Below are 16,892 nucleotides of genomic sequence, written 5' to 3'. Positions count from 1 at the left end.
GACATCATCCTTATTTTACCTACCCATTTCCTTTTTGATGGGCACATAGGTGCCTACAGCTCCTCACTATCAAAATCAGTGCTTTACGATCGTCCTCATATAAGTCCCTTTATAAGCCTTTTGTGAGTTGCTCTGGGGTTCACACGCGGTAGTGGAATTGCTGGGTCCTAGGGTATACCAAAAAACAAACTCGTTGCCGTTGCGTTGATTCCAACTCATAGCGACCCTATAGGACAGGGTAGAACTGTCCCATAGACTTTCCAAGGAGCACGTGGGGGATTCGAACGGCTGACCCTTTGATTAGCAGCTGTAGCACTTAACCACTGTACCACCAGGGTTTCCATCTTAGGGTATACATATACTTAATTTCACTAAATATTACCAGATTGCTCTCCAGAATGGCTCTACCAGTTTACACTTTCATCAGTGTGGAAGAAGAGTCCCATCTTCCTACATCCACAATTAGTGTTATCCAATATTTCAAATTTTGCTAATCAGATGGTGCAAAGTGAACAGATTCTTGACTCCATGATCAGTTGAGAATTCATTAAAGCTAACAGAATATGTGGAATTTACTTGCATAATTTTCCCCTTTGAGGAAGCTCCTTCACCATCTGAATTTTCACTGTCTAAACTTGGGCAATCAAATAAATTCCAGTGATTTTTTTGAGATATCTCTTAGTAACTCTTGCTGCTCGTTATCTGAAACCTAGGAATCAAATAAATTCAAATAACAGGGTAACCCTTACCATCTCAATTTGCTTTCTGAACCTAGAAATAGAAACCAAATAAAGAGGGATAGCAAGGGATCCCGGATATTCCCAGGACCCACTCCAAATCAGTTATCTGGGAGTAGGGCCTATGCATCAATATTTTAAAAAGTTCCTCAGGTGATTTTAATGTGGGCTAAGGGCAAAGAATCACTGACCTAGATGTTCAAATTATTTTCATTTCCACCTGAAAGAGAAAAAACATTATTTTTATATTGAAACATAGGAAATATTATTTTATTGTGCTGGCCAGGCTTCAGAAAATCAGAAGAGGAATTTAAAATTTAACTGTCTGATGGAAATTAAACATACTTCCTAAGTGTCATCAGCACATCAGTGCATCTAGGTGACCAAAATGACTAGAAGAATTGGAAAAATTTTGGTGAGAGTTAAGGCGGTTTAAGTTTTAGTATAACTGGCATTGAACCAGGGAAGGACTTGGATCTGCTTATGTGGGGACAAAACTACTCCAAAGGATTCGGGATCTAAATGTTAATTCAAGCAGAGATAAAATAATCAATTGAATAAGTATATACCAGTAGAGTCTGTCAGCCAATTTTGATTAGTGAGGAATGTACTGAATAGTGGTAAGCCTTCTTTTATTAATTTGTTGAAGTCTCTTGTTATGAACTAAGCACATTAAGGGTATTTAAAAAGATCAAAGTCTGCTATTACCCTAGGGAACAAAAGAAAATACAGGTAGTCCCCGACTTACAATGTACTTGAGTTACAACGATCCATACTTATGACTATCTGTTTTTTTTTTTTTATGATTTGTGTTTGTTTTTAATATATATATATATATTGCATATATGTATTTTCGGAGAAATATGTGGCAGTTTGCTTCCATAAAGATTTACAGCCTTGGAAACTCTATGGGGCAGTTCTACTCTGTCCTATAGGGTCGCTATGAGTTGGAACTGACTCCATGACACTGTTTGAGTTTTTTATATGTAATGTTTCTAACCCTCAAAGATCGGATTTATAAAGATACTGATAATAAAAGGCAATAATAATGAAAACTAAAAAAAAAAAAAAAAGAGGTATTTGACTTACGTCAGAACTGACTTGCGACGGAGTTGTGGGAACAGAACCCCATCATAAGTCAGGGACTACCTGTACAAACATAGCTTCTGAGGTCAATAAACACAATTAATCAAACTACAGAACATGTAAAAGGAAATCTGAATTTTTTTCTGAGGACATTATATGTAAAAGCTCTCAGGTATTTTCAATAACAAATATACCCAAATCATAATCTAGTTATCAGTTAGTAGAGCTAGCTTTATTCTCAGGTTCTTCAAGAAATAGCATTTTGAACTTTCTGACTTTTAATTTCCTTACCTGAATTGTGAGGATAAAATCTGTTCTATCTATTCTGTATACATATAGGTTATTATTATAGTATTTAGAAACCTCAGATTTCCGGTAAATAATTTCTTCCTGCCCTAGCTATACAAATTACATTTATGTCCACCATGAAACTCAGCTAGAGAAGAAGGAAATAGACTTTTAAAGGGTAGCAACTATGTGCCAGGCACTAAAAACACATTATCTCATTTAAATTTTACAACACATTAAGGGAAGTATGCTAATGCCTATTTTTATAGATGGCGAAATTGAGACTCAGCGAAGAGAAATAACTTGTTCAACAAAGTTCACATTAAACTAAAAAAAATAAACTTGTTGCCATTGAGTTGATTCCGACTTATAGCGACCCTATAGGACAGAGTAGAGCTGCCCCATAGAATTTCCAAGGAGTGGCTGGTGGATTCAAACTGCCGACCTTTTGGTTAGCAGCTGAGTTCTTAACCACTGCACCACCAGGGCTCCAAGGTCACATTAGCAAATAGTAAATTGTGAACTATCGAAGATGAATCAATCTAACTGCAAAGTCCATGCTTTTTCCAAGTACAATAGGATGATTTTCAGGATTTACCTGAATGTAAAAAAGGTGAAATAGGCTAGGATAGTGAAAGATAGACTCTTCAATAGGTGACTAAGACATGAATAATTTTAATTCATTTTTCTGTTACTTGGTTTTCCACCTACAGAAGTCCCTTAAATAACTGTCATCCCTACTTCCAAACATGCTAATGGATTTCAAACTGAGCTCATTAGAGTACGCTATATTTATTATAATTATGACTTCCCACACATAAGTTCACTGCTTGATTACAGCAATGGGAACAAAGACCATTCAGTCAGAGTTTTCTTATATTATGAGGTGGAACAATCATAGAGTGATAAATTCTCTTCCCCCTCAATGTTCCATATGGAGAAAGTGTTGCCATCCCTTGCTCCTCCAGGTAGGACAGAGACACAGTCTTTGATGACCAAATAACGCACTTTGTAACCAGTGTGTCGCAGCAGTGTCTTTGCTCACTCCCGTCTCCACTCTCCTAGTGGAAAATTGAAGGAGACATGTAAAACCTACTCAACTCTGCTTCCTTTTTAAGATGCTAATCACAGGCAGACAAGCCTGCTTGGGTAAAATATGTAGTATGGACTCATCTGATTACTACATTTATTGACATCATTTTTCCATAGAATTGACCTTTTGGTTCAAGTTTACCACTAAGTCTATATATAACATAATTCTTACCCTAGTCATCATGTTAAGGGAGTGTATTTGTGACAAGTTTAGGAGAGAGGGAATAAGAATGAACAGGAAACAAATAGCACACTTATACAATATTTAGAATTTATGAAGTACTTTCTCTATGTTGTTGTATGCCATCGAGTTGATTTCGATTCATAGCGACCTTATAGGACAGAGTAAACATAACCTTATTTGATTCTTACTGTACTCTTGGATATCATATTAATTTTACAGAGTAGGTAATTGAGGCTTCCAAGGCCCAAAACCCATTGATGTTGAGTCAATTCTGACTCACAGCGACCCTATAGGACACAGCAGAACTGCCCCATAGGGTTTCCAAGGAGTGGCTGGTGGATTCGAACTGCTGACCTTTTGGTTAGTAGCCTGAGCTCTTAATCACTGTGCCACCAGGCTCCAGTTGAGGCTTAGAGCAGTTAAAAAATTTACCCAAGGTCACAAAGCTAGAATGTTGCAAAGTCAGGACTCAAATCCAGGTCTTCCAACTCCTAGTGGAAGTTTTTTCCCACTATACATTGAACAAGTTGTTAGTAGGGTTTGCAATAGTTTAGTCACTTGCTAAGTGTGATGGTTAGGAACATAGACATAAGCTTTGGAGTCAACCAGTTCTGGGTTTCAATCCCGTTTTGCCACTTACAGCTGTATATCATAAGAAAGTTGCTTAATATCTCTGAGTCTTAAATTTCTCACGTGTAAACTAGGGATAATAATGAATTTATTTACCTCTCAGAGTTAGTCAAGAAGATTAATAAAATAACGTGTCTAGCCTTAAGCATAAGATCTCAATAAATAGTTATCAGAGAGAAGTCCACAGGCAGTGATGAGACAGTGGACTGGCTACTATATCTTTATGCTTCCCAGTCCCAGTTATCGTAGAAAGAATGTTTCTCTTGCTATTAGCCAGCTGGGTGTAGCTCTATCAGAAGGAGAAAATGGCATGGAGATAACTATGACTTTGAGCGTTTAATAGAAGAAGAAAAGGGAGGTGGCATATAGAGTCAATGAGTTTGTGACAGGCTGAAAGTGGGAAAAAGGCAAAGAGTCAAAATAAATTATTGTAGACAACACCACTATCATTAAAAAGCATGCACATCTTGCAGCAACACTGTATGCCACAAAGTAGAATTTGGCCATAAACAAAGGATATACCAGTAGTCGGCAGCCACCAGTCCTAGAACTGTGTTTGTTACTGGCATGTTTCCACTGGTAAAACGCTAAAAACAATAAATATAGTGATTTTCCATCAGGCTAAATTTATTCAGTTCAAACACCTGCTCTTTATTTTGACGTAGACTTTCAGCTTCTTTGGATGTTCAAATGTTCTTTTCTTTTGGGAAGTAATAGTGATAAGTAGTTGATAGATTCTTCTTTAAGGTCCTTACTAGACAAAATAAAAAGTTGGCAAACTTATATCCTCACTAATATTCATTTTGAAATCCCAAAGCTTAGAAATTACTGAACCAGTTAATCTTCAAGTTTTCTTACAGTTTTGGGAACTGCAGCTCCTAGTTATTAAAGGAATTTATCTATAAGGACCATTTGACAGACATCGAGCAGAGTATTTCCAAGGAGACTTAAATGCATCCAGTTCCTAATACTTCGTATTTTATACAGAGATCCAGTTCTTGTCCCCTAGGAAATTGCAATCTAAGACAGAACAGAGGCAGATTTTGTCACCCACCACATAGAAGATAGAAACATCAGAGTAATACACACATTAATAATGAGATACTTACAGCATATAATTTAGGGTTAGATGGGAGATGAGACAAAAACTACGATGGGGTGGAATGGGCACTATTTGGAAAGAATAGCACTGGAAATCTCTACCCAAACTAGGCCAAAGGGCCAAACAATTAGGTCATCTCTGAGACAACCAGGGCTAAATTATTGAATTGCTTTCTTTGCCCTGATGTCCTGAGGCTGGACATGACTATAGAATTTCAATGCTAGACTAGAGAGATGGTTTTCATCAGGAATCAAGAAAACAAGTGCTTGGTTTTGAGTTTTATACCACATACAGGTTCTGTTGAAAACACTAAAACAGTGGTTAAAGTAACTAGGCCAACAAACTATTAACAATAGTTGGCTGAGTAAACGAAAATTGTGGATAAAATTCATAGTTAAGCAGATTCTCATAATACCCAAGTTTATCCATAGTCACAGGAGTAGGTGTTTTTGAAAGGTACATTAACTCTATAGATGTCTAGTGGGTCAAATGATTTCTTCATTTCATTCAAATGGTCTGCCACTGGTCTTAGTTAATGTGGCTTCTAAAAGTGCATCCACTTTTAAGCCAGGAGGTGTTTAGGCCCTTGGAAAAATCTGGCTCAATTGTTTAAAACAGAACAAATATCTATCTATCTATAATTTTTGTTGGTTTTAATTCTGAATATAGTGGATTAACTGATGGCTTCTGAATTTGCAAGATAAGTATTTCCTGAAAGAGATGACTGGGAAACGTCACAAAATTTACCGTGACAAATAAAAGTTTGTTTTTTTTCACATTCTTGACAGCAGGATGTAACTTCAGAGTGTTGAGCATGATTTGATTTACCATTAATTCATCGCACAGACTTTTATTGAGTGCCTATTAAGTGCCTGTGTCTGGGGATACAAAGGTAAGTAGAAGTCTTTGCTCACCAGACTGTTACTGTCTCTAGGAGGTGCCCAGTACACATTTAAAACCTAGAATAATTTCTATTGGAATTTACACCACCCACTCACCCACACATATTTTAAAGGATCTAGATGTGTTAGAAATTTTCAGGAACTGAAGGAAGCAGGCCTTCCATCCCCAGAGCCCACATCTAATATTTCAGTATCATTTTGGTTTTTAAATCATCTTTAAATGGTATGACTTGGATTTTCTTTTTCCTTTGGCCTCATTTTGTGCAGTCCTACTTTTAGGTCTACGTTGACACTTCCCAGCCTAATCCAAACTAACTTCTGGATTTCTCAGTTGCTTAAATTGGTACAGACTCCTCAGGAACCGTGGTGGTTGAAGGTCATCTAATGCAGCGCTTTTCAGATTTATTAATCCCATCTAAGGGGAGTTGCTTTGAGTTGGAGTCGACTGGACAGCAGGGGGTTTGGTTTTTTGGTTTAAGGGGAGTCAAGTGTGTGTGGGGGAGGGGTGCAGATTGCCATTAGGGTGCTTGCTGGGGTCTGAGACTGCCCCTTGTACGTCCACCCCTGGGAAAAACGTTTGCTTTGCGTTTTAGAAGCTTTGTTGAGGCCCTAGGACGCTTATGCATAAAGTAGTTCTCTCCGTATGCCATTTAGGCCCATTTTGTCCCAGGAAGAAGCTGAAAATGGGGCCCAACGACTGAAGCAAAGGACCCAGTCTTTTTTCCTGCACTTGAGGGCGGGACCCGGAACTCGGTCTGCAAACTCCTGTGGGTGGGCGCTCGATGAGTGAGGGTGTGTGTGGGGGTGGGGGGAGTAAGTAGGGGGCCAATCCGCGCCGCAGCTGCGTCTTGTCTCCCGCAACCAGGAGGTACCTGCGGACGGGCTTTGGACTGCGGGCCGAATTGGAAAACCCTACAGTGCTACTCTGCTCCTCTCTATAAAGGCGTGCTTCCCTGGCAGGAGGGGTGAACCCAGCGGTTGACCTTGAGGAGGGGCTGGAGAGGCGGCCTCGCCTGTGCAGTGGAGCTCAGTGGCCAAACAGTGGCTCAAATGGGCGCAGTGCTGCCCTGATTTTCCAAGCATAGACCAGGTCGCTTTGATTTGGCCAAGCCAGGGCAGATTGAAGCCGCCAACACCCTTTCGCCTCAGCTGCAGGCAGAGCTGAGCCACGGCGCAGACCGGGCCCCTCTACGCCCTTTGACCTGGTCACGCTGTATCTTCTTGCTCACCACCCTTTGCCCTACTGATGATGCCTCTGTGCGGCTGCCCAGCGCGTTGTAGAGGTCCGGGCTCGCGTCCACCCAGTCTTCTGCTTTGGCAGGAATCACAGTCGCCGCAGGGCCCCTCTGCAACTTAACCACCCTTGCTATTGCTGCTACAACCCAAAGAGAAGGGCCCTGAGCGGACGAAATGCTGAACGCTGACACGACAAACAGCAGCACCGCCAGTGCGGACGCTTTTCCCTAGCGCGCCCCGGGCTGGCGCTGGGGCTCTTGGGTCGGGGTGGGAGCTTGAACTGCCCCCCCTCCCCCACCAGAACCTCGCAGGAAGGGAAATAAACCAAGACGTGCCGCCCCAAACCCAAAATGTTACAAGAGTACTGTTTCGATCCTTCCCTCCACTTTCTAACCCTAGAGGGTTAAATCAGGAGGGTACAACGCCACCCCTTCCTCCTACTCCGCCTCCCCCCACTTTACCTTTAAAAAGTTAAAAAATGTCTGCAGTCGAAATCTCTTAAAGGGGCGGTGCTGGTGAACGAGTACTCTTGGCACGAGTCGCCGAGAAGGCTGGCTAGGGGCGTGAGTTCGCTCCACCAGCACCAAAACACTGAAAAAAAAAAAAAAGAAGAAGAAGAAGAAGAAAAAAGCGAGAGAGGGAGAAAAAAAAGGAAGGGGAAAAAAAGGGGGGGGGGAGGCAGACAGACACACACTTTAGATAAGGACAATTAGTCACCAGCGAGACCCTGTAGAAAGAGAGGTTTAAATCAGAGGGATTTAATGAGGGTGCTCTGTGTCTTCCCTGCAGCCATGCCCTCCAGCAACTCCCGCCCCCCCGCGTGCCTAGTCCTGGTGGCTCTCTTCTTAGTTCTATTGCTCCATTTCTCCCTTTCCTCCCAAGCTGGAGACAGGAGACCCTTGCCTGTAGACAGAGCTCCAGGTTTGAAGGAAAAGACCCTGATTCTACTTGATGTGAGCACCAAGAACCCAGTCAGGACAGTCAATGAGAACTTCCTCTCTCTGCAGCTGGATCCGTCCATCATTCATGATGGCTGGCTCGATTTCTTAAGGTAAGGCAGGGGCTTCGATGGATTTTTTTTTTTTTTTTTAAGTAACAACCCCCCCCCACCCCTTCCGACACCCCATCCAAAAGGGGGAAAAAGAAGAAGAATAAGCCAAGCGGATCTCTCAAAGAGAAGAAAGGAGGTTTTCCTCCTCCTGGAATATTTGCTGTGAGGCTGTAACTGGTGATTGAGAAAAGCAATGTTTTCTATTAAGATGCACATGTTTGCAATGCAGAAGGCATTTCAGAAACTTATCAGTTATGACTGAAAAAATGTTATGCTTACATATATCCACAATTAGCCTCCCCATCTCCTTCTGAAAAAGAAACAAGATGTTCAGGGCAGTTACAGAAGTGAAGAAATGGTTTCGAGCAACAAAGATCCGAGAGGAATGGATGTGTGTGTGCGTGTGTGCGTGTGTCTGTATGTGAGTGCGTGTCTGCGTGTGTGTCTGTGAGTGTTCAAGCGGGGATTGCACGAAAGTGGAATTTTTCACGGAAAGATGGTTTCGTCAGTTCTCTCCCACTCCCAGACAGAAACGAATTTAAGCAGAGGCTTGAGCGGTGGGCAAATTGGATTGGATTTAAATTTTTTAATTTTATATCTTCGGCTGTCGTTTCCAGATTTAAGGACTTTGTAAGGAGCTTTTTATAGACGAAATGGCCCCCCAGTCCCTCCCCCTCAAATCTCCTGCGGTAACTGCAGAGTTTAGTTTTTCTTTAAGGAAAAAAAAAAAAAAATCTTTGCTCCGGTCACAGCGTATATAAGGGGAGCGTAAAAGGTCCTAGAAAAAACTCGGGAGATGTTTCGAAGGTCTGAACTGGGCACCGGCAGATTAGCGACCGGGGAGGTTTGTGATCACGACTTGCCTTTGCGCTAGGGGTGGAATTTGACTGGGCTCCCTCTGTCCCCGGGTTGCTGTTTAGCAGTAAGGCAACCACGATCCCTTCCCATCAGGGACAGAGTTGCGGTGTTAAAAAAAAAAAAAGAAGAAGAAGAAATCGTCTGCAATGTCATAATCAAGTGTTGAGTTTTTAAAAATTCCCTCCAAATGGGAGCCTTAGCTGTGGGCTCCAGAAGAGCCCCGAACGCCCCTCGTGCCATTCCTCTGCCCTGAAGCCGCGTCGGCCGCGCGTCTTCCGTGAGTATTTTTACTCAATGCGAAATTAGAGTTTTGCTGCCCGCGATGCGCCCGCCCTTCGCTCCAGGGGTCTGCCCTTGGCCTCGCTGGGGTCTGCAGGCACTGCAGGTAGCGGGAGGCGCCAAGTGGAGCGCGCCTTCCCTGTGAAGGGAGCGTAGCCGGAGGACTCGGGTGCCGCCGCGGAGGCCGTTTCGGTTCCGGCCGGTGCTTCTGCCGGGAAGGCGGGAACAGCCCCGCGCCGGCCGGCTTCCTCCGCAAAAGCTCTTCCGTGAGGCAAAGCGCGTCTCTGAGCTCGTCAGAGTGTGGGGTCTGAGAGGGGTTTTCCGAAACGCACGCCGCACAGCATAGCCTTTCTCCAGCTGCGCCGACTCCTCCGGGTTTACTTTTTTAAAAAATCAGCCTGCTCGCGCTAAAATGCTGGCCGCAGAAATGATCCTGAGAGGGAGCTTTGAGGGGAAGAAGCTGTGGCGGGGCGCATTTGCATTGGCTGCGCAGGTTTCCGGATGGACGGGTGTTGGAAATGCCGTTTGCCCCCCGGGGCCGGCCTCGCGTGGACGCTTCTGCCTCAGAGCCGGCTCCTCTGCCAGCCCCGGCCAAGAGACGGCTACCGGTGCCCGCCTTGAAACGCGTTCTGGAGTCTTTGGCCATACGACCCTTCCCGCTACCGGACATCTCAGAAATTCTCCGAAGGAAGAGTCTTTGTTTTTTTTTCTCTCATATCCACGCCCTTTATGATGTCTTTAGCTTCTCATTTGAGCTTGGATTTTCAGAACCTGAATCAGCAAAGCGTTAAAAATACCGTACAGATCCGGAATGCCAGAGAAGGTCCGCTCAGCAGTAACAGCATCTGCATTGCTCCTTCTCTACCCGTTCTCAAAGCAGCAGCCGGTGGCTTTTTTTTTTTTTTTTTTAACCTAGTTTATGGAAATCCTGAGCCTAAATAGATGTCAGTGCCATTGTTCTGGTACTACTTGAGTTTCCTCCGACGTGCAGGTTCCACATGCCGGCAAAACTCACTTTACTTTTTCCCCCTAGTGCTTCCAAACAGCCCCAAGTGGAGAAGAAAAAAGATGGAGCCTAACTCGGGGGTTGGGGAGGATGATACCTTTTCTGAGATAAGGCTGAATTATTTCAGGGGCCAAAGAGACGTAGCTTTTACTGGCGGGCTGGTCTGTTCTTGGAAAGGCAAGGATTTACCCCGGGAATCTCTCCCGTCCGGGAGTTTGGGAGATGAATGCGGTTGTTACAGAGTAGTGGAAAGGAAAATCAACTTTGGCATTAGGAAAAAAAAAGTCGGAATCAACTTGATTTCAGGCGCCAGGCCTGGTCTGAGAGAAAGAAGGCAGGTTAATTTTCTCCACAGAGACTGTGGTGCCCCTGGAGCCGCGGAGGCGGGTCCCCACTTTCTGGGTATAAGCTTGGCACAAGTCGGGGCCCGGCAGCCCGCGCACTGCGCGTCCCAGACTGGAGCGCCTTCTGGGCAGTGGCAGGAGCTGGGCGACTGCTCTTTAGTTCGGTGTTCGCAGCAGAAGTGCCTCTCCCGCCCCCCCCCCCCACGCTAACAAACCCAATCTCTAACCCTTTTATAACCAGTACCTTTTGTGAACAGCGTCAGGGGAGCTGAGGGAGAGAACCTCGGGGCCGGTTGGGCGCCGTTGGCGTAGCCCCGGGAGCCGGGCGGCCGAGGGTCAGGCGGGCAGGGGCAAGGGGCTGCGGAGGGCTGGCGCCCCGTGCGCAGGCACAGAGTGCCGGGCCCGGGCCCGGTCGCCCGCGGGGAGTGCAAAGAGGGCTTTCCTCGGCGTCCCACGCGCTCTCGTCTTCCTCCCGGATCCTTTCCTCTCTCTTTCTCTACCCTGCAGCTCCAAGCGCCTGGTGACCCTGGCCCGGGGACTTTCGCCCGCCTTTCTGCGCTTCGGGGGCAAAAGGACTGACTTCTTGCAGTTCCAGAACCTGAGGAACCCCGCGAAAAGCCGCGGGGGCCCTGGCCCAGATTACTATCTCAAAAACTACGAGGATGGTGAGAAACTTGATTCCCATTCTGGCGGGGTGGGCGGGTGGGAGAAGTTTGGGGAGCGACAGCGAGCACCCGGTGTGTGTGTGTGTGTCTGTGTGTGTGTGTCTGTGTGTGTCTGTGTGTGTCTGTGTGTAGGGAGCAGCTGATTTGGAGGAGAACCCCGTTGAACGTCCCCTAAACGTAGCTGGTAGCTGCGGGCAGTGGATTCCTGGAGTGATTACGCAAATGGGGTCGTCAGGTTGTCCTTATCCCTGCTGCCGGCCTTTCTTTGGGTTGCAGAGTCCCTGAGACTGCGAACTGGTAACCAGAACCCACTAGGACTTTTGGCAGGCTTATTCTGTGGGGAGAAGGTGCAGTGGGTTTCTTGAGAAAATTCAGCAGGTTCATAGTTTACTAAATGGTCAGGGTCAAGTCTCATTCCTCAGATTCTAGGAAAAAGTGCCCCCCCCTTTTTTCTTTCTTTCTTTTTAAAAAATTTCTTGCCTTCCTGGGATGGAGGATACAAGAGATTCAGCTGTGTTTGAAACTTACTCTAAAGTTTTCTGCAGTAATTCCTTTTAGACTGGTCCCGCGTTGAGGAAGATTTTAAAATCTCCAGAGTGGGTTCTCCTTCAGACTGCTTAATCTCAGAGTCTACAGTTTTTCTCAATTTTAAAATGGGATTATAAATACCAACCTTCTGCCCTGCGAGGAGAAGATGAGTTAAGTGTTGGAAGGGCTTTGAAGACGCCAAATCCAATTCCATTGTGAGAAGCCAGTCTTTTTAGGTTTGAACAGTCTCGTTTTTTAGTAGGGAAAAATGAAAATGGTATTAAAAAAAAAAAAAAACTGTTTAGAGGGTTTGGTGTTAATATCCATGAGCTTTTTGTATGGGTAGAGGAATACACTTTCAGGTGGGAATTGGTGGGTCTTCAGCCACTGAGGATGTTTGGACTGAATAAAAGAGGCATTAGTGTCTATTCTTGGAGGGCTGTCTCTGCTCTGCTGTCCCTTTTCATAACTGAGCTATAGTTTTATTTTTAAAGGGCCCAAGGCCAGGCTTTCATAACCCTCTGGATTTTGTTATATCTAGTCCTTTAAATCAGCACACTGAGGAAATGCTCTTGTATTTTCTGGGCTTTCACCTTCAGGGAAGGTATTGGTATCTATCTCAAGAGTAACTGAGGAACATTTTTTTGAAGTGCCAGGATGGGAAAAAAGGGCATGGTTGACGCTTCTTGAGTTTGAAGCATGAATAGGACTTACTCTTTTATAGCATTTGCCAAAGCCAGGAAATTAGTGGGTAGGTGTTTAAGGCTACATCTTTCCAAAGATAAAAGTCATTGCCCTAAAAATGTGGGTTTCACGTAAATTGTACTGTCACTGTGCTGCAAGATAAAAGATAATCCTGAACAGCAGCTTGGATGGTAATTTGACCCAGGGCCTTATAGTTCCCAGGGTCACTGTCAGTTCCGTGTTCAGACTCAAGAAGGGAAAATCTTAGTGGTTTTCCTGATGAAACAACTCTTCTTTGAATTAATTTGAACTACTTCCTTTTTAGTCTGTGGAAAAACTTGTAAGAGCCCCAGGAATCTCTGGGGGAAAAAAGACCATTATAAATTTAGGAATTGGCTTTTTTCTCTCAAATTTGTACCTAGAATTATACTACTGATAAATCATTGAGAACAATGAGATCTGCTTATAATGAAGGATATGATTTGTTTCCGTTTGTAAAAGGAGAAAGTGGGCATCAGGAGGAGAAAGGAAATTGGCAGAAGGCCGTGTCCTGTAAAACTTCATAGAATTAAAAAAATTAGAAATGGAAAAGATCTAAGAGGTCATCTTCAGTCCTTCCACCACTTCAGGGGCCAGCACAGGACCATTCCATATGGAATCCTTTTCTTGTTTTGTCCAACCTGGTATTAAATATCTTTAGGAATGTAGTTTTCACCACTCCTGGGGGAGAGAGTTTTTCTGTGCCATAGGTTTTTGCTGGAAAATTTCTCCTAAATTTTCCATTTATAAACATTCTCCAAATATTTACAGCTATCCCTCTTTGCATTTTTTAGACATCAAAATAATTTTAGTCTTTAATGTGAGTGTGAGCTTCAAAAATAAGTTTCCTCATAGCTGTTTTTTATCTAGACTACCTGGATTTAATTTTTTAAAAACTTTCTTTAAAGTCAGTCCTTCCAGACTAATCTGTTTTATTGCTCCTAGCTGAACTCCTTTTGGTTTATGTCTCCCTGGTAATAAGATACTCTGAACTATGTCAGTATTTGAGGCCTTAGCAAAGTTAAAGAGAGTAGGAATGCCCTATTTCTGCCCTTTGATGCTCGTATATCCTTAAATCACCGACATAGTCTTTGTTGTTCTATGTTGCACTGCGGAATTCAAGGCAAGAACGTTTTTTGGTATTGGGCCCTCCATAATTTTGTAAACATACTTCGGTTGTCACTTTTCGTTCAGAGATAATTGTCACCATCATGAGCATCACAAAATAATTAGGTCTTCTGTGGTGCAGTGAATTAGTTAATATAGCCCTTCTAGCCCTAGTCTTTGTGACTGCCACACAGTGATTGGGTGGGGCTATGCAAATAAGGTGCTTCTGGCCCACCAAGGGGATTGGAGAACTCGCTAATAATGCAAATAAGGGGCATGAAACCCTGTTGGGGGGAGTGGGACCATGCAAATAAGATGTGTGGGACCCTAACAAGGGGATTGGTTAGTCTTGTCGTCCTGGTAGGCTCAAAAGGGAGCCAATCACAGAGCAGAAGGGGGGATCTCACTACCACCAAGAAGAAGAGACAGGAGCAGAGCGCATCCTTTGGACCTAGGGTCCCAGTGTCAAGAACCTCCTAGACCCAGGAGCCACAGAGAGAGAGCTGTAACACCAGAGACGGCACGATATGATGAGAAGTGGCGGCAGAGAAACAGTGGCAGCAGAGCCAGGAGACCAGTGCAAGATGGCGCGGTGGGCTTTCTGGCCCACGGAATGAGGCAACTACAGTGGGTGTGCCAATCCACGGAGCAAGGGAGCTGAGAGCCGTTGGGCAGGAGGCTTCCTAATGGAGTGGTGCACCTCTGGGCACTTATTGGCAGAGCTAAAGAGCTTTGTAACACTTGCCTGAGCAGGGCAGAGGCTAGGCCGTGGGGCTGAGGGCCAGAGAGAGGCTGCCTGTGGGCATGGCTGAGGAGAGGCTGTTCGGATTGAAGAACTATATCCTGAGTCATTCCTGATCCTGAATTGTAACCTGTTACTTCCCTAATAAACCCCATAACTGTGAGTATGGTCTGTGAGTTTTGTGTGGACATTGCAACGAATTATAAAACCCAGCAGAGAAATGGAGAGTGCCTTGGGAGGGACGGCTGGTGTCAGAATTGGTAAAAACGTTTGAGGGTGGAGGTATGTCTGACCTCTACCTCACAGCAATCAGTCTTGGGCTGTTGACGCTGATAATGATTCTCCTCCCCCCTTGTGAAGTTAGATGAGGAGGTCCAAAGCCCCCAGGCCATTCTTACATCTTCTCAATATATATGACCCTGTAATAGACACTTGGGCATAAAGGTACCTAATTATTGTTATAATTTTTAAAGGATGTATTTACTTAAACATAATTCAGAATAATAACATACATTTTGAGTAATGAGATACACCTAATGGCACACTGTGAAACTGATTGATACAGTGAGGAGAATATGAAATTTGGAGTTAGAAAGCCTGCGCTGCCTCTGCCACTTATGACTGTATGGTCCTGAACTTGCTGATTCTCTGTAACATATGGGTGATAATAATACCTGCTTCACACTGCTTCTGTAGGAGTTCTAAGAGGTATTTTGTGTGAAATATTTTGTCAACTGCAAAGCACTAAATAAAGGCTAAGGATTCTTGGTTTTATTAACGGCAATTTGAGAAAATTTCCAACATATATATTTAAAGTTTTAAATGGGATAAAGGAATGAGTAAGATTAGGCGAGGCCAAAGATTATAGAGAAGGAAGGAAACAGATTTAGGGAATTTTTTGAGAAGAGTAAGAGAATATAGGGACAGTTATCTTTAAGGAAAAGAGTTGAAAAACGTAAGTTTTTTTTTTTTTGTAATGAGAGAAGAGATTTATTTTCAGCTTTGTTTATATACTAACATTTTAAAATGAACTGATAGTTCCGGCTTGGGCAAAATTTCTGTTTAATTCATTCATATTGCTATGTTGATGTGGTTTTTTTTTTGTTTTGCTTATTTTCCGCTAATTATACCATTAATAATGCAGTTGACAAGTCATGTGCTTTCACTTTCTGAATACTTTTTTGAGCACATTAATGCAACTTTGTCTTCTCTAACTTTGTAAAGTCGCTGTTTATGTGTCACTCTAGGAGCGTCTCTGGTTACTCCTTTAATACAATTACCTACCTATTCCTCTCTGTTCAGGCAGCCTGAATTCCATACAAACACCGTAATCATGGAGGAAATAAAAATAAAATTGTTCTTCATACCCTAGAAATCTTACCCTTTGCCTAACTTCCTCTCTGTTCTGTGTGATGTTATGGTTTACTTACAACCAACAAAGAAATCTTGGTTAATCTTTTGTTCTTAAGTTTATTTTGCTCCAGTCTGCCTTTCTTTGTTACATATTACTGTGCCCTCTATTTGTATGCCTGTCTCTTTACTGCCACAACCATATCTTTAGTCGAGATGTACACCATTTATCATGCACATCAAAAGCTGGCTTAATATTTCTAAAATATCACGTTCATCATGTCACTTTTGCTCAAAAACCTTGATTATTTTTGGAGTGCATACAGAAAATGTTCAAACTCCTGAACTCGGCAAAGTCTTTCACATTCCAGTATCAGCTTACCTTTTCTACCTGTGTTTCCATACACCTTTTATTACAACCATACTTGATCAAAGTCTCCTTAAAGCACCTTCTTTATCTTAACCCCATACCTTTGTGCAGCCAGTGTATCTCTGCCTCAGATGCCTTTCTGTAGGCTCTATTCAAATCCAACCCTTTACCCTACCCAATTCTTAAAGGCACATTGCAAATGTTCCTTCTTTTCATGAAGCCTTTCTCGAACAGGTCATTCCATAGTGATTTCTTCTTTCTCTGAACTGCTGTAGCTTTTACTTTCTGTGCTATTCTTTTTGCCCCTCTTGCCTTGTTTTGTTATTTAACTTTCCCCACATATATTTATTTATTTTACCTTTCCAGCTAGAATGCAAGTTCTTTGTAGAATGGGACCACATCTAATTCTCTATTATATGTCCCACGATGCCTAGCATTATGTATGGAACATAGTAGGCCCTCAGCAAGTATTTTTGGGTGCATAATAGGTTAATAGCACCATTAAAGCACTAGGGAAGTGGAGGCAAATGATGAATGAATGAATGAATGCATACATGAAGATTTTATCCATTTTTCATCTTTAACACACATTCCCATGAAGTCCATTCTTAA

The 16,892-nt window shown here is 43.3% G+C and overlaps 1 protein-coding gene across 3 annotated transcripts in view; it reads left to right on the top strand.

The window, feature by feature from the left end:
- The first annotated feature begins 7,945 nt into the window (after positions 1-7,945).
- The window catches only part of HPSE2 (heparanase 2 (inactive)), a 782,979-nt gene continuing 774,032 nt past the window's right edge, over positions 7,946-16,892 (top strand). For 2 of the 3 annotated variants that reach the window (XM_004370016.1, XM_004370017.1), the window contains exons 1-2: positions 7,959-8,308; positions 11,303-11,460. In XM_004370016.1, coding sequence (XP_004370073.1) covers positions 8,019-8,308; positions 11,303-11,460 — 448 coding nt within the window. In that variant the 5' untranslated portion in view covers positions 7,959-8,018. Of the gene's footprint in view, positions 8,309-11,302; positions 11,461-16,892 lie in introns of all 3 variants that reach the window. The other variant, XM_004370015.1, reaches the window with a different exon arrangement.

This window comes from Trichechus manatus, unplaced genomic scaffold (genome assembly GCF_000243295.1).
Source record: "Trichechus manatus latirostris isolate Lorelei unplaced genomic scaffold, TriManLat1.0 scaffold00007, whole genome shotgun sequence".
NCBI lineage: Eukaryota > Metazoa > Chordata > Mammalia > Sirenia > Trichechidae > Trichechus > Trichechus manatus.
Note: the sequence above shows the minus strand (reverse complement) of the source record. Positions and strands in the feature narration are given on the sequence as shown.